At 42.2% G+C, this 27,434-nt stretch overlaps 1 protein-coding gene across 2 annotated transcripts in view; it reads right to left on the bottom strand.

Annotated features, from left to right (window-relative positions):
• Positions 1 to 15,942: 15,942 nt before the first annotated feature.
• LOC122921819 (protein S100-A16-like) overlaps positions 15,943 to 27,434 on the bottom strand; it is a 20,601-nt gene continuing 9,109 nt past the window's right edge. For both annotated transcript variants that reach the window (XM_044272076.1, XM_044272074.1), the window contains exon 3: positions 15,943 to 16,554. In XM_044272076.1, coding sequence (XP_044128011.1) covers positions 16,399 to 16,554 — 156 coding nt within the window. In that variant the 3' untranslated portion in view covers positions 15,943 to 16,398. The remainder of the gene's footprint in view (positions 16,555 to 27,434) is intronic.

Genomic DNA, 27,434 nt, shown 5'->3' with positions numbered 1-27,434 from the left:
CAGTCCTGGGCCTTTTCGCTGCCGGTGGGGCCACGGCCCCTCTGTTCAGTGGATGAATTTTTTTTAGCCCTGGATCAGATATATGATGATCCGGATCGTATTGCTCTGGCTGAGTCTAGACTACGTATTTTATGCCAGGGTAAACAGTCCGCAGAGATATACTGTTCAGAATTTGAACAGTAGCTGGGCATGGGCAGCTGATACTGGTTGGAATGATGCTGCACTCCGAAGTCAATTTTGCCATGGTCTTTCAGAGGGATTGAAAGATGCATTTGCCTTTTATGAGAGACCTACCTCCTTGGACTCTGCCATGTCTCTGGCCATTCGTATTGACAGGCGTCTTAGAGAGAGAGGAGAGATCACTCCTTCCTGTCATACTCAGTCCAAGGACAGTGTGGCGGTCTCATTCAGTGCACAGGGGTCAGTCGCTCTCAATCCCTTCTGAGCAGGGGTCCATGCAGCGGGGTTTGCTTGCCTCTGACAATAGAGGATTCAGCTCTCATAGGAAGGTTTGTTTCTGTTGTGGAGGTATAAATCATTTGGCAAATGTTTGTCCCTTTAGGAGATTCAGGCAGTTTTTTGAGAGTAATAAAGAAACAAAAAGAAAAAAATCCTCTAAAAACATTCCATCTGTGACTATTGGCAAGGTTGATGCGGAAATTGAAGCTTTTCCGTTTGCTTGTAGTTCCCGTTTTGTCCTACCTGGCGCTAGAGAGCAAGAACATTTTTTGTGAGATTTTTGTAGATAGTGGATCAGCTGTCAAACTCATTGATAATCAATTTGCTATAACTCATGGTTTCCAGGTATGCACTTTGGGAAAGGATATACCTATTTTTGCTATTGATTCCGTTCCACTTTCTCAGAAATCGGTAAAGGGCATAGTTCACAATATCCGTTTGATTGTGAGTGATACTCATGTTGAGGATGTGTCGTGTTTCGTCCTAAGCGGGTTGCCTACTCCTCTAGTGTTGGGGCTACCCTGGCTCACTAAACATAACCCCACCATTGATTGGCAAGCGAGGCAAATAAATGGTTGGAGTGACTTTTGCAGAGAGAATTGCCTCACGACATCTGTTTCTGAGGTTTCTACTAAGACTGTACCATCTTTTCTCTCTGAATTTTCAGATGTCTTCTCTGAGAGTGGAGTTCAGGACTTGCCCCCTCACAGGGAGTACGATTGCCCTATTAATCTCACCCCAGGCGCCAAGCAGCCTAAATCTCGTTTATACAATCTCTCCCAACCTGAAAGGGTCGCTATGCGTGCTTATATCTCTGAGAGTCTGAGAAAGGGACACATACGACCCTCAAAGTCACCTGTTGCCGCTGGTTTTTTCTTTGTTAAGAAAAAAGATGGTTCTTTAAGACCATGTCTGGATTTCAAGGAGCTGAACAGTATCACAATTCGTGACCCTTATCCGCTTCCTCTGATCCCGGACCTGTTTAACCAGATTGTTGGGGCTAAAGTTTTTTCCAAGTTGGATCTAAGAGGGGCATACAACCTGGTCAGGGTCAGAGAAGGAGACGAATGGAAGACGGCCTTCAATACCCCTGAGGGCCATTTTGAGAATTTGGTTATGCCTTTTGGTTTGATGAATGCTCCAGCCGTCTTTCAGCATTTTGTGAACAGCATTTTTTATCATTTAATGGGGAAATTTGTATTAGTGTATCTAGATGACATTTTGATTTTTTCTCCTGATTTCAAAACTCATAAGGACCACCTACGTCAGGTCTTGCTCATCCTGCGGGAGAATAAATTGTACGCTAAACTGGAAAAACGTGTGTTTGCGGTTCCAGAAATTCAATTTCTGGGGTTTCTTCCCTCCGCTTCTGGTTTTCGCATGGACCCCGAGAAGGTCCGCGCTGTGCTTGAGTGGGAGCTTCCTGAGAATCAGAAGGCGCTGATGCGTTTTTTGGGTTTTGCCAATTATTACAGGAAGTTTATTTTGAATTATTCCTCTGTTGTTAAACCACTCACTGATATGACTAGAAAGGGGGTAGATTTTTCCTCCTGGTCGGTAGAGGCGCGTAAGGCCTTTTCTAGTATCAAGGAGAGTTTTGCTTCCGCTCCCATCTTGGTATAACCTGATATCTCTCTGCCCTTCATAGTTGAGGTGGACGCTTCTGAGGTGGGTGTGGGTGCTGTCTTGTCTCAGGGTCCCTCTCCTGCCAAATGGCGACCGTGTGCCTTTTTCTCGAAGAAACTCTTCTCCGCAGAGAGAAATTATGATGTGGGAGATAGGGAGTTGTTGGCCATCAAGTTAGCTTTTGAGGAATGGCGCAATTGGCTAAGAGGGAGCCAGACACCCTATTACCGTGTTTACTGACCATAAGAATCTGGCCTACTTGGAGTCAGCCAAGCGTCTGAACCCGAGACAGGCCAGATGGTCTTTGTTCTTTTCAAGGTTTAATTTTGTTGTCACGTTCCGCCCTGGGGTTAAAAATGTGAAGGCGGATGCCCTGTCACGTTGTTTTCCGGGAGGTGGGAATTTTGAAGACCCGGGTCCCATTTTGGCTGAAGGTGTGGTGGTCTCTTCTCTTTATCCTGAATTTGAGGCAGAGGTTCAGGTAGCCCAGTCAGAGGCTCCTGATCTTTGTCCTCCTGGGAGGTTGTTTGTGCCTCTCGCTTTAAGACACAAGATTTTTAAGGAGCACCACGATACTGTCCTTGCTGGGCACCCGGGGGCAAGAGCCACAGTGGATCTCATTGCTCGGAGATTCTGGTGGCCGGCGCTTCGTAAGTCGGTTGAGGGTTTTGTGGCAGCCTGCGAGACCTGCGCTCGTGCCAAAGTCCCTCATTCACGGCTATCAGGTCCTCTCCTTCCATTACCCATTCCTTCCCGTCCTTGGACACATCTGTCCATGGACTTCATTACGGACCTGCCTCGTTTCTCGGGAAAGACTGGTGGTGGTGGACCGTTTTAGCAAAATGGTGCATTTTATTCCTTTTCCTGGCTTGCCCAATGCTAAGATGCTGGCGCAGGCATTTATTGATCACATTGTCAAATTGCATGGTATTCCTTCAGACATAGTCTCTGATAGGGACACGCAGTTTGTTTCCAGATTCTGGAAGGCTTTCTGTTCTCGCTTGGGGGTTCGGTTGTCATTCTCTTCTGCTTTCCACCTGCAGTCGAATGGTCAGACAGAGTGCGTCAATCAGAATCTGGAGACATATCTGCGCTGTTTTGTGGCGGAGAATCAGGAGGATTGGTGTTCTTTTTTGTCCCTTGCTGAGTTTGCTTTAAATAACTGTCGTCAGGAGTCCTCTGATAAGTCACCATTTTTTGGTGCATATGGGTTTCATCTGCACTTTGGGACATTCTCTGGAAAGGGGTCTTCTGGTTTACCTGATGAGGACAGATTCTCCTCGTCTTTGTCCTCTATTTGGCAAAAGATTCAGGATAATCTAAAGAGCATGAGTGAGAGATATAAGCGTGTGGCGGATAAGAGACGTGTGCCTGGTCCGGACCTGAATGTTGGTGATCTGGTGTGGTTGTCTACTAAGAATATCAAATTGAAGGTTCCCTCCTGGAAGTTGGGTCCTAAGTTTATTGGGCCTTACAATATCTTGTCCGTCATCAATCCTGTTGCCTACCGTCTTGATCTTCCTCAGACTTGGAAGATCCATAATGTTTTTCATAAGTCCTTATTAAAACCTTATGTCCAACCCATTGTACCCTCGTCTTTGCCTCCTCCTCCGATGGTAATCTTGAATTTCAGGTCTCTAGGATTGTGGATTCTCATGTTGTCCGCGGTTCTCTCCAGGACCTCGTTCATTGGGAGGGTTATGGTCCTGAGGAGAGGATGTGGGTCCCAGTGACGGACATTAAGGCCACTCGTCTCATCAGGGCTTTCCATAGGTCCCATCCTGAGAAGGTGGGCTCTGAGTGTCCGGAGTCCACTCGTAGAAGGAGGGGTACTGTCACCACCAGACATCTGAGAAGCTCTGACAGACGTTCTTCAGAACCTCCTCCTTGAGGTTCCTTTTGTTTTGCTTTCGTTTTCTCATCTCATTAGCCTCTCTCAGCTGTCATGTAGTTGCACTGATTGCATCCCTTTAGATCCCTTCCCATACTGCATCACTTTGCAGTTTATACAACTTCCTGGAGTGTGTGCATGCTGGATGCTACTACTGAGTCTTCTACAGATAAGTTTTGTTCATTCATTTGTGTTTTCCTGTTTGCTGGATCCCAGGTGACCCTGACTCCCTCCGTATCAAGTGTAGGGAGCCGGTGGTCATGTCCCCTCACTATTATAGGGTGTTCAGGTGTTACAGTCGAGGAACGAGGATACGCGATCATCTACCATTGAGATTTTTGCATAGGCTGAGCAGTTAGGGAGAGAGCCAGGTCTGTTGCAGGGCTCTCCCTTTGGTTCCTTAGTTTTGGATCCAGTCAGTCGGATCTTCATTTTGTGTCTTCTAGTTTTCTGTACACCTTCCGTGACACCGACCAAGGACAACATCTGCATGGAGTTTGTATGTTCTCCCCGTGTTTGCGTGGGTTTCCTCCGGTTTCCTCCCACACTCCAAAGACATACTGATAGGGACCTTAGATTGTGAGCCCCATTGGGGACAGTTGGATGCTAATGTCTGTAAAGCGCTGCGGAATATAGTAGTGCTATATAAAATGCATTAAATATATAAATAAATATTAAAGAGGAAAATTTGACTCCATGTAACCAAACCATTATTGTTTCTTCATTAAAGGGGTACTCTGAGATTTTGATATTGATGGCCTATCTTCTGAATAGGTCATCACTGATAACAGCAAATCCCAGCCTCTTCCTAGGCAAGTGACGTCATGTCCGTGGGCCGTGTGGGCTAGTGGCCGCTCATCCCATACAAGTGACGGCGCTGTGCTAGGTAAGCGGTGAGGAGGGTGCGGCGCTCACACCGAGAAGTGATAGAACAGCAAATGGAATCTTGCCCCGAGTGACGTGAGGCCGAGCTGATGTATAGACACTCAATATAAAGACATCTTCAGCTTCAAAGGGGTTAATAATGACACCATTCACGGCACCCCTACAAAACGCATTGTACTATGTAAAGCAGCGCCCGGATATATAAAGCAGACTGAGTATACAGGCAAATCATATAGGGGACAAGTATCCGTAATACGAAAATATATGCAAACTGCAGAGCGCACCCTGTCTGACCCATGGCCACCGCATGTCCTACATGTGTTACCGGAATAAGAGACAAAGAGAAGAGCAAGAGAACATCACATCATACATAATGGGGCGTGTGGTGACTATAGAGAGCACACGGGACCGGAGCAGAGAATACAGACAGTATACAGGACCGGAGCAGAGAGTACAGACGGTATACAGGACCGGAGAAGAGAGTACAGACGGTATACAGGACCGGAGCAGAGAGTACAGACGGTATACAGGACCGGAGCAGAGAGTACAGACGGTATACAGGACCGGAGCAGAGAGTACAGACGGTATACAGGACCGGAGCAGAGAGTACAGACGGTATACAGGACCGGAGCAGAGAGTACAGACGGTATACAGGAGCGGAGCAGAAAGTACAGACGGTATACAGGAGCGGAGCAGAGAGTACAGACGGTATACAGGAGCGGAGCAGAGAGTTTAGATGGTATACAGGAGCGGAGCAGAGAGTACAGACAGTATACAGGACCGGAGGAGAGGGTACAGGCGGGATACAGGAGCGGAGCAGAGAGTACAGACGGTATACAGGAGCGGAGCAGAGAGTACAGACAGTATACAGGAGCGGAGCAGAGAGTTTAGATGGTATACAGGAGCGGAGCAGAGAGTACAGACAGTATACAGGACCGGAGGAGAGGGTACAGGCGGGATACAGGACCGAGCATAGATGGTATACAGGACTGGAGGAGGACTGTGGATGATGCAGATCTGGATAGAAGTGAGGCACATCGGTGTTCAGAGGGAGCTGTGGGCTGGGAGTCATTACCATTATACAGACAGACGGGGTCCTGGCCATGACTGTTGTGATATCTCCTATCACTGACTACCCAAATCTGCAGGGGGCCACAATCTGCTTAACCCATTCCTATCTCAGACACGTGGGGGTGTCACATTTTGTACCAGCTTTGTGTGTAAACTGCCTGCAGAGAGATCCAAAGACACTACAAAGGGGTTGTCCAAGATAATGGAACGTCTCCAAACCACCCTAAAATAGCTCGAAGGTGGAGAATCCAGACTTCAAACTATCAGACCAGGTGAACCGACTACCTGGGAAGGGGGTGTTATCAGACCAGGAGACCCTACTATTAGGGAAGGGGGTGTTATCAAATCACACGTCCTCCAATAGTGGGGTCTCCTGGTCTGATAGCACGCCATCCTCCACTAGTGGAGTCTCATGGTGTGATATCACACGTCCTCCAGTAGTGGGGTCTCCTAATATCACACCATGAGACTCCACTAGTGGAGGAGGGCGTGCTATCAGACCAGGAGACCCCACTATTGGAGGAGGGCGTGCTATCAGACCAGTAGACCCCACTATTGGAGAAGGGCGTGCTATCAGACCAAGAGACCCCACTATTGGAGGAGGGCGTGCTATCAGACCAGGAGACCCCACTATTGGAGGAGGGCGTGCTATCAGACCAGGAGACCCCACTATTGGAGGAGGGCATGCTATCAGACCAAGAGACCCCACTATTGGAGGATGTCGTGCTATCAGACCAAGAGACCCTACTATTGGAGGAGGGCGTGCTATCAGACCAAGAGACCCCACTATTGGAGGAGGGCGTGCTATCAGACCAGGAGACCCCACTATTGGAGGAGGGCGTGCTATCAGACCAGGAGACCCCACTATTGGAGGAGGGCGTGCTATCAGACCAGTAGACCCCACTATTGGAGAACGGCGTGCTATCAGACCAAGAGACCCCACTATTGGAGGAGGGCGTGCTATCAGACCAGGAGACCCCACTATTGGAGGAGGGCGTGCTATCAGACCAAGAGACCCCACTATTGGAGGAGGGCGTGCTATCAGACCAAGAGACCCCACTATTGGAGGAGGGCGTGCTATCAGACCAAGAGACCCCACTATTGGAGGAGGGCGTGCTATCAGACCAGGAGACCCCACTATTGGAGGAGGGCGTGCTATCAGACCAGGAGACCCCACTATTGGAGGAGGGCATGCTATCAGACCAAGTGACCCCACTATTGGAGGATGGCGTGCTATCAGACCAAGAGACCCCACTATTGGAGGAGGGTGTGCTATCAGACCAGGAGACCCCACTATTGGAGGAGGGCGTGCTATCAGACCAGGAGACCCCACTATTGGAGGAGGGCGTGCTATCAGACCAGGAGACCCCACTATTGGAGGAGGTCGTGCTATCAGACCAGGAGCCCCCACTATTGGAGGAGGGCGTGCTGTCAGACCAGGAGACCCCACTACTGGAGGAGGGCGTGCTATCAGACCAGGAGACCCCACTAGTGGAGGAGGGCGTGCTATCAGACCAAGAGACCTCACTATTGGAGGAGGGCGTGCTATCAGACCAGGAGCCCCCACTATTGGAGGAGGGCGTGCTATCAGACCAGGAGCCCCTACTATTGGAGGAGGTCATGCTATCAGACCAGGAGACCCCACTATTGGAGGAGGGCGTGCTATCAGACCAGGAGACCCCACTATTGGAGGAGGGCGTGCTATCAGACCAGGAGACCCCACTATTGGAGGAGGTCATGCTATCAGACCAGGAGACCCCACTATTGGAGGAGGTCATGCTATCAGACCAGGAGACCCCACTATTGGAGGAGGGCGTGCTATCAGACCAGGAGACCCCACTATTGGAGGAGGTCATGCTATCAGACCAGGAGACCCCACTATTGGAGGAGGGCGTGCTGTCAGACCAGGAGACCCCACTACTGGAGGAGGGCGTGCTATCAGACCAGGAGACCCCACTAGTGGAGGAGGGCGTGCTATCAGACCAAGAGACCCCACTATTGGAGGAGGGCGTGCTATCAGACCAGGAGACCCCACTATTGGAGGAGGGCGTGCTATCAGACCAGGAGCCCCTACTATTGGAGGAGGTCATGCTATCAGACCAGGAGACCCCACTATTGGAGGAGGGCGTGCTGTCAGACCAGGAGACCCCACTACTGGAGGAGGGCGTGCTATCAGACCAAGAGACCCCACTATTGGAGGAGGGCGTGCTATCAGACCAGGAGACCCCACTATTGGAGGAGGGCGTGCTATCAGACCAGGAGACCCCACTATTGGAGGAGGGCATGCTATCAGACCAGGAGACCCCACTATTGGAGGAGGTCGTGCTATCAGACCAGGAGCCCCCACTATTGGAGGAGGGCGTGCTATCAGACCAGGAGACCCCACTACTGGAGGAGGGGGTGCTATTAGACCAGGAGACCTCACTATTGGAGGAGGGTGTGCTATCAGACCAGGAGACCCTACTATTGGAGGAGGGCATGCTATCAGACCAGGAGACCCCACTATTGGAGGGCGTGCTATCAGACCAGGATACCCCACTATTGGAGGAGGGCGTGCTAAGAGACCAGGAGACTCCACTATTGGAGGAGGGCGTGCTATCAGACCAGAAGACCCCACTACTGGAGGAGGGTGTGCTATCAGACCTGGAGACCCCACTAGTGGAGGAGGGCGTGCTATCAGACCAGAAAACCCCACTAGTGGAGGAGGGCGTGCTATAAGACCAGGAGACCCCACTAGTGGAGGAGGGCATGCTATCAGACCAGAAGACCCCACTACTGGAGGAGGGTGTGCTGTCAGACCTGGAGACCCCACTAGTGGAGGAGGGCGTGCTATCAGACCAGAAAACCCCACTAGTGGAGGAGGGCGTGCTATAAGACCAGGAGACCCCACTAGTGGAGGAGGGCGTGCTATAAGACCAGGAGACCCCACTAGTGGAGGAGGGCATGCTATCAGACCAGAAGACCCCACTATTGGAGGAGGGTGTGCTAAGAGACTAGGAGACCCCACTATTGGAGGAGGGCGTGCTATCAGACCAAGAGACCCCACTATTGAAGGAGGGCGTGCTATCAGACCAGGAGACCTCACTATTGGAGGAGGGTGTGCTATCAGACCAGGATACCTCACTATTGGAGGAGGGTATGCTATCAGACCAGGAGACCCCACTATTGGAGGAGGGCGTGCTATCAGACCAGGAGACCCCACTATTGGAGGAGGGCGTGCTATCAGACCAGAACACCCCACTAGTGGAGGAGGGCATGCTATCAGACCAGGAGACCCCACTACTGGAGAAGGCCGTGATATCACACCAGAAGACCCCACTCCTGGGTGCAGGGGCTGCATGCTCCTCAGATCTACAACACCTTGTCATGTATTTATAGGGTGATAAGATGTTATGAGTGGTATGGACGGTCTCTCAGGTAAGTGTCGGGTGCCTGCTCTCACTACTTCTGCTCTGCACACTGAGATCAGAATTTGATTTCTAGGTGGAGAAGTCTTATATTCAGCCCCCAGCAGAAGTTCTCCCCAGAATGCTCAGCTTTGTATACACAGCAAACAGACTGCATTATGATGACTACCACAAGCATTACTACTACTACTATCAGCACTATTACTACTACCACAATTAATGTTACTACCACCACCACCAGTCCACTATTACGGAGTACTGTGTGGCTGGCACTGTTATGGTGGCATTCTGCGGTCACTTCCTGGGGTGCACTGGGAGCTGTTAGGAGCCCTACATGTTGACACCTCACACACCTATTAGTACATACTGTCCAAATACCAATAATGTATCAGATCGGTCCCTTGCACAATCTGACTGTGGCCCTCAGACCCCCGATATACATACAGCAGAGTCACATGGATGACCCCTGCTCATACACTGCTTGATCTTCTGCCTGTGGCTCTGGGGTGTAGGATTCAGGTTATTAACAGATCACACGGAGCCAACGCCCGTCAGGGAGACACCCAGAAGCTGTCCTCCAGAAGATACATTCCCCTGCCACTCCTCGCCCTCTGGCCTCCTATAGGAGAAGTCAGCTGGGGGCGACTATACCGAGGTGTGGTTACTGTTAGGGGTCTGGTTATACTAGGGTGTGGTTACTGTTAGGGGTCTGGTTATACTGGGGTATGGTTACTGTTAGGGGTCTGGTTATACTGGGGTATGGTTACTGTTAGGGGTCTGGTTATACTGGGGTATGGTTACTGTTAGGGGTCTGGTTATACCGAGGTATGGTTACTGTTAGGGGTCTGGTTATACTGGGGTATGGTTACTGTTAGGGGTCTGGTTATACTAGGGTATGGTTACTGTTAGGGGTCTGGTTATACCGGGTTGTTGTTACTGGTAGGGGTCTCCTTATACTGGGGGGTGGTTACTGTTAGGGGTCTGGTTATACTGGGGTATGGTTACTGTTAGGGGTCTGGTTATACTGGGGTATGGTTACTGTTAGGGGTCTGGTTATACTAGGGTGTGGTTACTGTTAGGGGTCTGGTTATACCGGGTTGTTGTTACTGGTAGGGGTCTCCTTATACTGGGGTATGGTTACTGTTAGGGGTCTGGTTATACTAGGGTATGGTTACTGTTAGGGGTCTGGTTATACCGGGTTGTTGTTACTGGTAGGGGTCTCCTTATACTGGGGGGTGGTTACTGTTAGGGGTCTGGTTATACTGGGGGGTGGTTACTGTTAGGGGTCTGGTTATACTAGGGTATGGTTACTGTTAGGGGTCTCCTTATACTGGGGGGTGGTTACTGTTAGGGGTCTGGTTATACCGGGGTGTGGTTACTGGTAGGGGTCTCCTTATACTGGGGGGTGGTTACTGTTAGGGGTCTGGTTATACTGGGGGGTGGTTACTGGTAGGGGTCTCCTTATACTGGGGTGTGGTTACTGGTAGGGGTCTCCTTATACTGGGGGGGGGGGGGGGTAATTACTGTTAGGGGTCTTGTTATAACGGAGTATGGTTACTGTTAGGGGTCTGGTTATACTGGGGTATGGTTACTGTTAGGGGTCTGGTTATACCGGGTGTGGTTACTGGTAGGGGTCTCCTTATACTGGAGGTGGTTACTGTTAGGGGTCTTGTTATACCGGGGTGTGGTTACTGGTAGGGGTCTCCTTATACTGGGGGGTGGTTACTGGTAGGGGTCTGGTTATACCGGGGTGTGGTTACTGGTAGGGGTCTCCTTATACTGGGGTGTGGTTACTGGTAGGGGTCTCCTTATACTGGGGGGGGGGGGTAATTACTGTTAGGGGTCTTGTTATAACGGAGTATGGTTACTGTTAGGGGTCTGGTTATACCGGGTGTGGTTACTGGTAGGGGTCTCCTTATACTGGGGGGTGGTTACTGTTAGGGCTGTGGTTATACCGGGGTGTGGTTACTGGTAGGGGTCTCCTTATACTGGGGGGTGGTTACTGTTAGGGCTGTGGTTATACCGGGGTGTGGTTACTGGTAGGGGTCTCCTTATACTGGGGTGTGGTTACTGGTAGGGGTCTCCTTATACTGGGGGGTGGTTACTGTTAGGGGTCTGGTTATACCGGGGTGTGGTTACTGGTAGGGGTCTCCTTATACTGGGGGGTGGTTACTGTTAAGGCTGTGGTTATACCGGGGTGTGGTTACTGGTAGGGGTCACCTTATACTGGGGGGTGGTTACTGTTAGGGCTGTGGTTACTGGTAGGGGTCTCCTTATACTGGGGGGTGGTTACTGTTAGGGCTGTGGTTATACCGGGGTGTGGTTACTGGTAGGGGTCTCCTTATACTGGGGTGTGGTTACTGGTAGGGGTCTGGGTATACCGGGGTGTGGTTACTGGTAGGGGTCTCCTTATACTGGGGGGTGGTTACTGTTAGGGGTCTGGTTATACCGGGGTGTGGTTACTGGTAGGGGTCTCCTTATACTGGGGGGTGGTTACTGTTAGGGCTGTGGTTATACCGGGGTGTGGTTACTGGTAGGGGTCTCCTTATACTGGGGGGTGGTTACTGTTAGGGCTGTGGTTATACCGGGGTGTGGTTACTGGTAGGGGTCTCCTTATACTGGGGGGTGGTTACTGTTAGGGCTGTGGTTATACCGGGGTGTGGTTACTGGTAGGGGTCTCCTTATACTGGGGTGTGGTTACTGGTAGGGGTCTGGGTATACCGGGGTGTGGTTACTGGTAGGGGTCTCCTTATACTGGGGGTGGTTACTGTTAGGGGTCTGGTTATACCGGGGTGTGGTTACTGGTAGGGGTCTCCTTATACTGGGGGGTGGTTACTGTTAGGGCTGTGGTTATACCGGGGTGTGGTTACTGGTAGGGGTCTCCTTATACTGGGGGGTGGTTACTGTTAGGGCTGTGGTTACTGGTAGGGGTCTCCTTATACTGGGGGGTGGTTACTGTTAGGGCTGTGGTTATACCGGGGTGTGGTTACTGGTAGGGGTCTCCTTATACTGGGGGGTGGTTACTGTTAGAGGTCTGGTTAAACAGGGGTGTGGTTACTGGTGGGGATCCGGATACTGTTAGGGTCTGGTTACGATTAACGACCTGGTTATTATTGGACGTGCAGTTATTATTGGGGGACTGATTACTATTGGGGGTTCAGTTGGTATTCTTGGTCTGGTTACTTTTGGGGGTTCGCTGTTAAAGGGAACCTGTCACCGGGATTTTGTGTATAGAGCTGAGGACATGGGTTGTTAGATGGCCGCTAGCACATCCGCAATACCCAGTCCCCATAGCCAGAGGCGTACATAGGAATCACTGGGCCCCATAGCAAAAATCTGAATTGGGCCCCTTAACCCCGCCCACTACCCACCATGGCCCCTCCCACTTCCTGACTTTGCTCCTCCCATGCCACACCCCCATTAAATAAATTTATACATGACCTACAGGAACTGTTAGGGGTTTCCTGGGGGTGACCTGTCACATGGGATATCTGCTGCAGCCTGCAGGTCTCCTTATTTGGGGTGCCATGTTAGGCTACTTTCACACTTGCGTTCGGGTCTCCGCTTGTGAGTTCCGTTTGAAGGCTCTCACAAGCGGCACCGAACGGATCCGTCCAGCCCCAATGCATTCTGAGTGGATACGGATCCGCTCAGAATGCATCAGTATGGCTCCGTCTGTCCTCCGCTCAGCAGGCGGACACTTGAACGCTGCTTGCAGCCTGGCCGTGCGGAGGCAAACGGATCCGTCCAGACTTACAATGTAAGTCAATGGGGACGGATCCGTTTGAAGTTGACACAGTATGGCTCAATTTTCAAACGGATCCGTCCCCCATTGACTTTCAATGTAAAGTCAAAACGGATCCGTTTGCACTATCATGAACAAAAAAAAAAATATTTTTTATTTTTTTTATGTTCATGTTAATGCAAACGGATCCGTTCTGAACGGATCTAAGCGTTTGCATTATAGGTGCGGATCCGTCTGTGCAGACACCAGACGGATCCGCTCTGAACGCAAGTGTGAAAGTAGCCTTAAAGGGAATCTGTCACTAGCAATTTACCCCCAATTTTTTTTTCATGAATCCATGTTTAACAGAGTACCTGTTTCCCATCTGTCTTGTTCTTTGGATTGTGAGTCTTGTCATTTCTTCAAAAAATCGATTCTTATGATATGTAAATGACGCTGTAAGGAGCCCAGAGGGGCGTTATTCTTTCTCCACGGTGCCCAGGAACCCCCCTCTGAAGTGCCGTGCCCGGCTAAGTTTGAAAACTAATAACGCCTCCAAGTTCATCTAAATCGCCTCCCAAATCCGATCCTCCTCTCGCTGGCATCCCAAATCCCGCGCAGGCGCAGTGCCGGCGATTGCCTGCGCTATGATAAGATGACTGACGGCACTGCGCCTGCGCGGGATTTGGGACGCCGACGAGAGGAGGATCGGGTGTTTCAGAGCGCAGCGCTGAGGAGGCGGGTGTTGAGGACTTAGCCGCGCCTCTGGGAGGCGATTCAGCTAAACATGGGGGGGCCCTGGGGAGAAAAGCAGCCGCATAGCCGGCTGCAGGTCATCAGTGGGCGGGGCCTTATCTGCGCTACGGGCCCCCCAGTGCCGCGGGCCCCATAGCAGTGGCGTGGTCTGCCTCTATGGGCGGTACGCCACTGCCCATAGCTCTGTGTGCTTTTATTGTGTATAAAAAACGATTTGATACATATGCAAATTAACCTGAGATGAGTCCTGTATGTGAGATGAGTCAGGGACAGGACTCATCTCAGGTTAATTTGCATATGTATCAAATCGTTTTTTATACACAATAAAAGCACACAGAGCTATGGGGACTGGGTATTGCGGATGTGCTAGCGGTGATCTAGCAACCCATGACCTCAGCTCTAGACCCAAAATCCCGGTGACAGGTTCCCTTAAGGGCCTGGTTACTATTGGGGATCCATTTACTATTGCACATCTGGTTGCTAGAGGAACATGAACGTGATTACGTGCCGGTCCCTGGATAATGGGGGTCAAGGGCTTACGGCAATTGGCCAACTGAAGACATTGGCTCCACGCCCTGACTCTTCATAAGCAGGACTCCTTCAACTGCGATCTCTCTCAGCTCTGATGAGTGGCTGGGGGGACTCCTGTGACAAGCTATTTCTAGACTTTGGGGATCACTTTGGGCGCAGTTGCCAACACTTAGAGAGGACTTAAAAGGCCCGATCCTGGCAGCGAGCTCACCTTAAGAAATGTCAGACAAGTAGATATTGGAAGCATATAAGTCAGGGGTCAGCTCCTGTCCTCCCAGAGACCCCTAATGTACATGCTGCACCCTCCATTCCTGAGGCACCAGGTTATACCTCCAGACAGCAGAAAGAAAAGCGACTGCTAAGCAAAGCAGGGATTTGTGTTGGCAGCGAGGTGCGGCCGCATTGTGCCCGCTGTTTACTCAGTATTCTGCAAATAGATCTGATAATCCCAAACAAGTTTATCCTGAAATCGGAGCTGATCCTGAGATCAGGGCGACGCACAGAGGATACCTCACTGTGGACAGACCAGTGGAGGCTCACCTCACCTGTAAATGAGCGGTTACTCAGGGGCGTAAACTCAGGAGGGTGGGCTATAACACAGCCACGCCTCCCAGGGGATGTCTACTCTTAATAACCACCCCTGAAATTCCTTTAGGTGGGGCTCCAAGAATGAAAGAGGCACTGTAGTGACTAAAGAGAGGCTGGCGCGAGGGCCCACATGAATATCTTACACAAGGGCCCCAACTACCCCTCAATGTACAATGAAGAGTAGACCCTAGTGCGTTTTAGAAAGCCCCGTTTACAACATTCACGCCACTTGAGAAAACAATCGCCAAAGGGACGCTAACAGGGGCCCCTGACCATGGTGGCACTGTCACTAAGTGATGAGCCCCATATAGTGGCCCCCACCATGACTGCGCTGATCACCTTGTACGAGCAGCAGAATACGATGACTTGTCACTTGCTCGGGGCAACGTATAATGTATAGGTATAATCTGACTGTAATCTGTGGACTTACAGGTTCTGCGGCTTCTACATCGTTATTAGGTCAGTAAATAAACATATCTTCCCTGGAAACAGCGGACAGACGGTGTGGCGCTCTACACAACACCCCAGGGCTCCAATAACGAGTAGGTGGCTCCATGTCAGGTAGTAACCATTCTGCAGTGAACTGGTTAACTAGAACGTATAACTACACAGCTGACACAGCAGCGCCACCTAGTGGTTACAGTCTATATGAAGCTGAACACTAGCACCACCCAGTGGTCATATTATAGAGTGCACTATACTATGTGAAAGTAGCTAGGAACAACAGTGGTAACTATAGAGAATGCACTATACTAAGTAACTTCAGCTAAGAACACTAGTGCCCCCAGTGGTTATATTGTAGAATGCAAGATACTGATTAATTACAGGGCGACACACACAAAAAGAAACAACTTTCTACCATGACATCCAGCTCAGAGGTGAGGGCTGAGCCCGGTGACTCCATACGATATGTGGGTTACATTCAGGGATTGTAGCACCACCAGTGGTGACCACATGAAATTGCATCCTGCCAGCTACACAGCGATAAACACATCAGCACAGCATCAATTACAATATATTTATATATTAACGTATGCCTCAGTCATGTTCTACCACATTTCACCACTAGGTGGCACTGTCCTTTGGCTTACAATTTAAACATCAAAATACAGCAAAAAAAATAATAATTGGTCAAAATGATGTTTGTTCATACACCGGATACACAGGACATAGTACACATAAATTCAGCATACTGAGTACTCCCATCATCTGCTGAGAGGAGGAACACCCAGCGTGGCACTGGCAGCCCAGGATGGATCCTGACACCATGTCCGCTGCAGCGAGGCCTCCCACATGTAGTGACCTCCCTTCACACCTTTGTTCCTTGGCTCAGATAACACAGTCTGTGAAGGATTCTAGAACTAAGACGGTTATAACCTAACAGTCAGTGCTGTCCACGAATACGTGGCTCCATCTTATCAGTCGTCTGCCCCCTGCTGGACGGAGGGCAGAACAAGCCTTCAGTGTCGCTCCTGGTACTGCATCGCCATCTGTTGGCTCAGCTTCAGGGCAATCTCCCCGATCAATGTCCAATACTCATCAAAACTAATCTTCCCATCCTCGTCCAAATCTAAGGACTGGATCAGCTTGTTCGCTGCCTCCTTGTTCTGTGTGTTCTGGAGGGAGAAAGGAGAAAGAACCGCCATTAGTATCTGCGGTGTAATACTGACGGCGAGAAACCCACACATACTGTATTACATCATGTACATAGGAGCAGTATTATAGTAGTTATATTCTTGTACATAGGAGCAGTATTATAGTAGTCATATTCTTGTACATAGGAGCAGTATTATAGTAGTTATATTCCTGTACATAGGAGGCAGTATTATAGTAGTTATATTCTTGTACACAGGAGCAGTATTATAGTAGTTATATTCTTGTACATAGGAGCAGTATTATAGTAGTTATATTCCTGTACATAGGAGCCAGTATTATAGTAGTTATATTCTTGTACACAGGAGCAGTATTATAGTAGTTATATTCTTGTACATAGGAGCAGTATTATAGTAGTTATATTCTTGTACATAGGAAGCAGTATTATAGCAGTTATATCCTTGTACATAGGAGCAGTATTATAGTAGTTATATCCTTGTACATAGGAGCAGTATTATAGTAGTCATATTCTTGTACATAGGAGCAGTATTATAGTAGTTATATTCCTGTACATAGGAGCAGTATTATAGTAGTTATATTCCTGTACATAGGAGCAGTATTATAGTAGTTATATTCTTGTACATAGGAGCAGTATTATAGTAGTTATATTCTGGTACTTAGGAGCAGTATTACAGTACTTATATTCTAGTACATAGGAGCAGTATTATAGTAGTTATATTCTTGTACATAGGAGGCAGTATTATAGTAGTTATATTCTTGTACATAGGAGCAGTATTATAGTAGTTATATTCTTGTACATAGGAACAGTATTATAGTAGTTATATTCTTGTACATAGGAGGCAGTATTATAGTAGTAATATTCTTGTACATAGGAGCGGTATTATAGTAGTTATATTCCTGTACATAGGAGGCAGTATTATAGTAGTTATATTCTTGTACATAGGAGCAGTATTATAGTAGATATATTCTTGTACATAGGAGGCAGTATTATAGTAGTAATATTCTTGTACATAGGAGCGGTATTATAGTAGTTATATTCTTGTACATAGGAGCAGTATTATAGTAGTTATATTCTTGTACATAGGAGCAGTATTATAGTAGTTATATTCCTGTACATAGGAGGCAGTATTATAGTAGTTATATTCCTGTACATAGGAGCAGTATTATAGTAGTTATATTCTTGTACATAGGAGGCAGTATTATAGCAGTTATATTCTTGTACATAGGAGCAGTATTATAGTAGTTATATTCTTGTACATAGGAGCAGTATTATAGTAGTTATATCTTGTACATAGGAGCAGTATTACAGTAGTTATATTCTTGTACATAGAAGGCAGTATTATAGTAGTTATATTCTTGTACATAGAGCAGTATTATAGTAGTTATATTCTTGTACATAGGGGGCAGTATTATAGCAGTTATATTCTTGTACATAGGAGCAGTATTATAGTAGTTATATTCTTGTACATAGGAGGCAGTATTATAGTAGTTATATTCTTGTACATAGGAGGCAGTATAATAGGGTATATTTCTGTACCTAGGAGGCAGTATTATAGTAGATATTCCTGTACATAGGAGCAGTATTATAGTAGTTATATTCTTGTACATAGGAGCAGTATTATAGTAGTTATATTCTTGTACATAGGAGGCAGTATTATAGTAGTTATATTCTTGTACATAGGAGCAGTATTATAGTAGTTATATTCTTGTACATAGGAGCAGTATTATAGTAGTTATATTCTTGTACATAGAGGCAGTATTATAGTAGTTATATTCTTGTACATAGGAGCAGTATTATAGTAGTTATATTCTTGTACATAGGAGGCAGTATTATAGCAGTTATATTCTTGTACATAGGAGGCAGTATTATAGTAGTTATATTCTTGTACATAGGAGTCAGTATGTATAGTAGTTATATTCTTGTACATAGAGGCAGTATTATAGTAGTTATATTCTTGTACATAGGAGGCAGTATTATAGTAGTATATTCTGTACATAGGAGCGTATTATAGTTATTCTTGTACATAGGAGCAGTATTATAGTAGTTATATTCTTGTACATAGGAGCAGTATTATAGTAGTTATATTCTTGTACATAGGAGGCAGTATTATAGTAGTTATATTCTTGTACATAGGAGCAGTATTATAGTAGTTATATTCTTGTACATAGGAGCAGTATTATAGTAGTTATATTCTTGTACATAGGAGCAGTATTATAGTAGTTATATTCTTGTACATAGGAGCAGTATTATAGTAGTTATATTCTTGTACATAGGAGCAGTATTATAGTAGTTATATTCTTGTACATAGGAGCAGTATTATAGTAGTTATATCTTGTACATAGGAGCAGTATTATAGTAGTTATATTCTTGTACATAGGAGCAGTATTATAGTAGTTATATTCTTGTACATAGGAGCAGTATTATAGTAGTTATATTCTTGTACATAGGAGAGCATTATAGTAGTTATATTCTTGTACATAGGAGCAGTATATAGTAGTTATATTCTTGTACATAGGAGCAGTATTATAGTAGTTATATTCTTGTACATAGGAGCAGTATTATAGTAGTTATATCTTGTACATAGGAGCAGTATTATAGTAGTTATATTCTTGTACATAGGAGCAGTAGTTTTATATTCTTGTACATGGAGGCAGTATTATAGTAGTTCTTATTCTGTACATGAGGAGCAGTGAATATAGTAGTTATATTCTTGTACATAGGAGCCGTATTATAGTCAGTTATATTCTTTGTACCATAGGAGGCACGTATTATAGTAGTTATATTCTTGTACATAGGAGCAGTATTATAGTAGTGTATAGTCCTTACATTAGGAGCAGTATTATGTAGTTATATTCTTGGTACATAGGAGGCAGTATTATAGTAGTTATATTCTTTAGCATAGGAGCAGTATTATAGTAGGTATAGTCCTTGTACATAGTGAGCGGTACTCTATAGTAGATATATTCTGTACATAGGAGGCAGTATTATAGTAGTTATATTCTTGTACATAGGAGCTAGTATAGAGTGAGTGATATTCTTGTACATAGGAGCGGTATTATAGTAGGTAGATTCTTGTACATAGGAGGCAGTATTATAGTAGTTATATTCTTGTACATAGGAGGCAGTATTACTAGTAGTTATATTCCTTGTACATAGTAAGCAGTATTATGTAGTTATATTCCTGTACATAGGAGCAGTATTATAGTAGTTATATTCTTGTACATAGGAGCAGTATTATAGTAGTTTATATTCTTGTACATAGGCAGCCAGTATTATAGTAGGTATATTCCTGTACATAGGAGCAGTATATCGTAGATTATATTCTTGTATCATAGGGCAGTATATAGTAAGGTGTATTTACAATAGGAGGCAGTATTATAGTAGTTATATTCTTGTACATAGGAGCAGTATTATAGTAGTTATATTCTTGTACATAGGAGCAGTATTATAGTAGTTATATTCTTGTACATAGGAGCAGTATTATAGTAGTTATATTCTTGTACATAGGAGCAGTATTATAGTAGTTATATTCTTGTACATAGGAGCAGTATTATAGTAGTTCTTGTACATAGGAGCAGTATTATAGTAGTTATATTCTTGTACATAGGAGCAGTATTATAGTAGTTATATTCTTGTACATAGGAGCAGTATTATAGTAGTTATATTGTACATAGGAGCAGTATTATAGTAGTTATATTCTTGTACATAGGAGCAGTATTATAGTAGTTATATTCTTGTACATAGGAGCAGTATTATAGTAGTTATATTCTTGTACATAGGAGCAGTATTATAGTAGTTATATTCTTGTACATAGGAGCAGTATTATAGTAGTTATATTCTTGTACATAGGGCAGTATTATAGTAGTTATATTCTTGTACATAGGAGCAGTATTATAGTAGTTATATTCTTGTACATAGGAGCAGTATTATAGTAGTTATATTCTTGTACATAGGAGCAGTATTATAGTAGTTATATTCTTGTACATAGGAGCAGTATTATAGTAGTTATATTCTTGTACATAGGAGCAGTATTATAGTAGTTATATTCTTGTACATAGGAGCAGTATTATAGTAGTATATTCTTGTACATAGGAGCAGTATTATAGTAGTTATTCTTGTACATAGGAGCAGTATTATAGTAGTTATATTCTTGTACATAGGAGCAGTATTATAGTAGTTATATTCTTGTACATAGGAGCAGTATTATAGTAGTTATATTCTTGTACATAGGAGCAGTATTATAGTAGTTATATTCTTGTACATAGGAGCAGTATTATAGTAGTTATATTCTTGTACATAGGAGCAGTATTATAGTAGTTATATTCTTGTACATAGGGCAGTATTATAGTAGTTATATTCTTGTACATAGGAGCAGTATTATAGTAGTTATATTCTTGTACATAGGAGCAGTATTATAGTAGTTATATTCTTGTACATAGGAGCAGTATTATAGTAGTTATATTCTTGTACATAGGAGCAGTATTATAGTAGTTATATTCTTGTACATAGGAGCAGTATATAGTAGTATTCTTGTACATAGGAGCAGTATTATAGTAGTTATATTCTTGTACATAGGAGGAGCAGTATTATAGTAGTTATATTCTTGTACATAGGAGCAGTATTATAGTAGTTATATTCTTGTACATAGGAGCAGTATTATAGTAGTTATATTCTTGTACATAGGAGCAGTATTATAGTAGTTATATTCTTGTACATAGGAGCAGTATTATAGTAGTTATATTCTTGTACATAGGAGCAGTATTATAGTAGTTATATTCTTGTACATAGGAGCAGTATTATAGTAGTTATATTCTTGTACATAGGAGCAGTATTATAGTAGTTATATTCTTGTACATAGGAGCAGTATTATAGTAGTTATATTCTTGTACATAGGAGGCAGTATTAAGTAGTTATATTCTTGTACATAGGAGCAGTATATAGTAGGTATAATTCTGTACATAGGAAGCAGTATTATAGTAGTTATATTCTTGTACATAGGAGCAGTATTATAGTAGTTATATTCCTGTCCATAGGAGCAGTATTATAGTAGTTATATTCCTGTACATAGGAGCAGTATTATAGTAGTTATATTCCTTGTACATAGGAGCTAAGTATAGTAGTATATATTTCGTGTCCATAGGAGCAGTAGTTATGTAGTTATATTTGTACATAGGAGGCAGTATTATTAGTAGTATAGTTCCTTGTACATAGGAGCAGTATATAGGAGTTATATTCTTGTACATAGGAAGCAGTATTAATAGGTAGTATATTCTGTACATAGGAGGCCAGTATTATATAGTATATTCTTGTACATAGGAGGCAGGTATTATAGTAGTTATATTCTGTACATAGGAGGCAGTATATAGTAGTTATATTTCTTGTACATAGGAGGCAGTATTATAGTTAGTTTATATTCTTGTACATAGGAGGCAGTATTAATAGTAGGTATATTTCTTGTACATAGGAGCAGTATTATAGTAGTTATATTCTTGTACATAGGAGCAGCAGTATAGTAGTTATATTCTTGTACATAGGAGCAGTATTATAGTAGTTAATTCTTGTACATAGGAGCAGTATTATAGTAGTTATATTCTGTACATAGGAGCAGTATTATAGTAGTTATATTCTTGTACATAGGAGCAGTATTATAGTAGTTATATTCTTGTACATAGGAGCAGTATTATAGTAGTTATATTCTTGTACATAGGAGCAGTATTATAGTAGTTATATTCTTGTACATAGGAGCAGTATTATAGTAGTTATATTCTTGTACATAGGAGCAGTATTATAGTAGTTATATTCTTGTACATAGGAGCAGTATTATAGTAGTTATATTCTGTACATAGGAGCAGTATTATAGTAGTTATATTCTTGTACATAGGAGCAGTATTATAGTAGTTATATTCTTGTACATAGGAGCATATAGTAGTTATATTCTTGTACATAGGAGCAGTATTATAGTAGTTATATTCTTGTACATAGGAGCAGTATTATAGTAGTTATATTCTTGTACATAGGAGCAGTATTATAGTAGTTATATTCTTGTACATAGGAGCAGTATTATAGTAGTTATATTCTTGTACATAGGAGCAGTATATAGTAGTTATATTTTGTACATAGGAGCAGTATTATAGTAGTTATATTCTTGTACATAGGAGCAGTATTATAGTAGTTATATTCTTCATAGGAGCAGTATTATAGTAGTTATATTCTTGTACATAGGAGCAGTATTATAGTAGTTATATCTTGTACATAGGAGTATTATAGTAGTTATATTCTTGTACATAGGAGCAGTATTATAGTAGTTATATTCTTGTACATAGGAGCAGTATTATAGTAGTTATATTCTTGTACATAGGCAGTATTATAGTAGTTATATTCTTGTACATAGGAGCAGTATTATAGTAGTTATATTCTTGTACATAGGAGCAGTATTATAGTAGTTATATTCTTGTACATAGGAGCAGTATTATAGTAGTTATATTCTTGTACATAGGAGCAGTATTATAGTAGTTATATTCTTGTACATAGGAGCAGTATTATAGTAGTTATATTCTTGTACATAGGAGCAGTATTATAGTTATATTCTTGTACATAGGAGCAGTATTATAGTAGTTATATTCTTGTACATAGGAGCAGTATTATAGTAGTTATATTCTTGTACATAGGAGCAGTATTATAGTAGTTATATTCTTGTACATAGGAGCAGTATTATAGTAGTTATATTCTTGTACATAGGAGCAGTATTATAGTAGTTATATTCTTGTACATAGGAGCAGTATTATAGTAGTTATATTCTTGTACATAGGAGCAGTATTATAGTAGTTATATTCTTGTACATAGGAGCAGTATTATAGTAGTTATATTCTTGTACATAGGAGCAGTATTATAGTAGTTATATTCTTGTACATAGGAGCAGTATTATAGTAGTTATATTCTTGTACATAGGAGCAGTATTATAGTTATATTCTTGTACATAGGAGCAGTATTATAGTTTATATTCTTGTACATAGGAGCAGTATTATAGTAGTTATATTCTTGTACATAGGAGCAGTATTATAGTAGTTATATTCTTGTACATAGGAGCAGTATTATAGTAGTTATATTCTTGTACATAGGAGCAGTATTATAGTAGTTATATTCTTGTACATAGGAGCAGTATTATAGTAGTTATATTCTTGTACATAGGAGCAGTATTATAGTAGTTATATTCTTGTACATAGGAGCAGTATTATAGTAGTTATATTCTTGTACATAGGAGCAGTATTATAGTAGTTATATTCTTGTACATAGGAGCAGTATTATAGTAGTTATATTCTTGTACATAGGAGCAGTATTATAGTAGTTATATTCTTGTACATAGGAGCAGTATTATAGTAGTTATATTCTTGTACATAGGAGCAGTATTAGTAGTTATATTCTTGTACATAGGAGCAGTATTAGTAGTTATATTCTTGTACATAGGAGCAGTATTAGTAGTATATTCTGTACATAGGAGCAGTATTATAGTAGTTATATTCTTGTACATAGGAGCAGTATTATAGTAGTTATATCTTGTACATAGGAGCAGTATTATAGTAGTTATATTCTTGTACATAGGAGCAGTATTAGTAGTTATATTCTTGTACATAGGAGCAGTATTATTAGTTATATTCTTGTACATAGGAGCAGTATTATAGTAGTTATATTCTTGTACATAGGAGCAGTATTATAGTAGTTATATTCTTGTACATAGGAGCAGTATTAGTAGTTATATTCTTGTACATAGGAGCAGTATTATAGTAGTTATATTCTTGTACATAGGAGCAGTATTATAGTAGTTATATTCTTGTACATAGGAGCAGTATTATAGTAGTTATATTCTTGTACATAGGAGCAGTATTATAGTAGTTATATTCTTGTACATAGGAGCAGTATTATAGTAGTTATATTCTTGTACATAGGCAGTATTATAGTAGTTATATTCTTGTACATAGGAGCAGTATTATAGTAGTTATATTCTTGTACATAGGAGCAGTATTATAGTAGTTATATTCTTGTACATAGGAGGCAGTATTTATAGTAGTTATATTCTTGTACATAGGAGCAGTATTATAGTAGATTAATTCTTGTACATAGGAGGCAGTATTATAGTAGTTATATTCTTGTACATAGGAGCAGTATTATAGTAGTTATATTCTTGTACATAGGAGCAGTATTATAGTAGTTATATTCTTGTACATAGAGCAGTATTATAGTAGTTATATTCTTGTACATAGGAGACAGTATTATTAGTAGTTATATTCTTGTACATAGGGGCAGTATTATAAGTAGTTATATTCTTGTACATAGGAGCAGTATTATAGTAGTTATATTCTTGTACATAGGAGGCAGTATTATAGTAGTTATATTCTTGTACATAGGAGCAGTATTATAGTAGTTATATTGCTTGTACATAGGAGGCAGTATTATAGTAGTTATATTCTTGTACATAGGAGCAGTATTATAGTAGTTATATTCTTGTACATAGGAGCAGTATTATAGTAGTTATATTCTTGTACATAGGAGCAGTATTATAGTAGTTATATTCTTGTACATAGGAGCAGTATTATAGTAGTTATATTCTTGTACATAGGAGCAGTATTATAGTAGTTATATTCTTGTACATAGGAGGAGTATTATAGTAGTTATATTCTTGTACATAGGCAGTATTATAGTAGTTATATTCTTGTACATAGGAGCAGTATTATAGTAGTTATATTCTTGTACATAGGAGCAGTATTATAGTAGTTATATTCTTGTACATAGGAGCAGTATTATAGTAGTTATATTCTGTACATAGGAGCAGTATTATAGTAGTTATATTCTTGTACATAGGAGCAGTATTATAGTAGTTATATTCTTGTACATAGGAGCAGTATTATAGTAGTTATATTCTTGTACATAGGAGCAGTATTATAGTAGTTATATTCTGTACATAGGAGCAGTATTATAGTAGTTATTCTTGTACATAGGAGCAGTATTATAGTAGTTATATTCTGTACATAGGAGCAGTATTATAGTAGTTATATTCTTGTACATAGGAGCAGTATTATAGTAGTTATATTCTTGTACATAGGAGCAGTATTATAGTTATATTCTTGTACATAGGAGCAGTATTATAGTAGTTATATTCTTGTACATAGGAGCAGTATTATAGTAGTTATATTCTTGTACATAGGAGCAGTATTATAGTAGTTATATTCTTGTACATAGGAGCAGTATTAGTAGTTATTTATTCTTGTACATAGGAGCAGTATTATAGTAGTTATATTCTTGTACATAGGAGCAGTATTAGTAGTTATATTCTTGTACATAGGAGCAGTATTATAGTAGTTATATTCTTGTACATAGGAGCAGTATTATAGTAGTTATATTCTTGTACATAGGAGCAGTATTATAGTAGTTATATTCTTGTACATAGGAGCAGTATTATAGTAGTTATATTCTTGTACATAGGAGCAGTATTATAGTTTATATTCTTGTACATAGGAGCAGTATTATAGTAGTTATATTCTTGTACATAGGAGCAGTATTATAGTAGTTATATTCTTGTACATAGGAGCAGTATTATAGTAGTTATATTCTTGTACATAGGAGCAGTATTATAGTAGTTATATTCTTGTACATAGGAGCAGTATTATAGTAGTTATATTCTTGTACATAGGAGCAGTATTATAGTAGTTATATTCTTGTACATAGGAGCAGTATTATAGTAGTTATATTCTTGTACATAGGAGCAGTATTATATAGTTATATTCTTGTACATAGGAGCAGTATTATAGTAGTTATATTCTTGTACATAGGAGCAGTATTATAGTAGTTATATTCTTGTACATAGGAGCAGTATTATAGTAGTTATATTCTTGTACATAGGAGCAGTATTATAGTAGTTATATTCTTGTACATAGGAGCAGTATTATAGTAGTTATATTCTTGTACATAGGAGCAGTATTATAGTAGTTATATTCTTGTACATAGGAGCAGTATTATAGTAGTTATATTCTTGTACATAGGAGCAGTATTATAGTAGTTATATTCTTGTACATAGGAGCAGTATTATAGTAGTTATCTTGTACATAGGAGCAGTATTATAGTAGTTATATTCTTGTACATAGGAGCAGTATTATAGTAGTTATATTCTTGTACATAGGAGTATTATAGTAGTTATATTCTTGTACATAGGAGCAGTATTATAGTAGTTTATTCTTGTACATAGGAGCAGTATTATAGTAGTTATATTCTTGTACATAGGAGCAGTATTATAGTTTATATTCTGTACATAGGAGCAGTATTAGTAGTTATATTCTTGTACATAGGAGCAGTATTATAGTAGTTATATTCTTGTACATAGGAGCAGTATTATAGTAGTTATATTCTTGTACATAGGAGCAGTATTATAGTTTTATTCTTGTACATAGGAGCAGTATTATAGTTTATATTCTGTACATAGGAGCAGTATTATAGTAGATATTCTTGTACATAGGAGCAGTATTATAGTAGTTATATTCTTGTACATAGGAGCAGTATTATAGTAGTTATATTCTTGTACATAGGAGCAGTATTATAGTAGTTATATTCTTGTACATAGGAGCATTATTATAGTAGTTATATTCTTGTACATAGGATATTATAGGTATATTCTTGTACATAGGAGCAGTATTATAGTAGTTATATTCTTGTACATAGGAGGCAGTATTAGTAGTTATATTCTTGTACATAGGAGCAGTATTATAGTAGTTATATTCTTGTACATAGGAGCAGTATTATAGTTTATATTCTTGTACATAGGAGCAGTATTATAGTAGTTATATTTGTACATAGGAGCAGTATTATAGTAGTTATATTCTGTACATAGGAGCC

This window comes from Bufo gargarizans, chromosome 11 (genome assembly GCF_014858855.1).
Source record: "Bufo gargarizans isolate SCDJY-AF-19 chromosome 11, ASM1485885v1, whole genome shotgun sequence".
In the NCBI taxonomy this organism is placed as follows: domain Eukaryota; kingdom Metazoa; phylum Chordata; class Amphibia; order Anura; family Bufonidae; genus Bufo; species Bufo gargarizans.
Note: the sequence above shows the minus strand (reverse complement) of the source record. Positions and strands in the feature narration are given on the sequence as shown.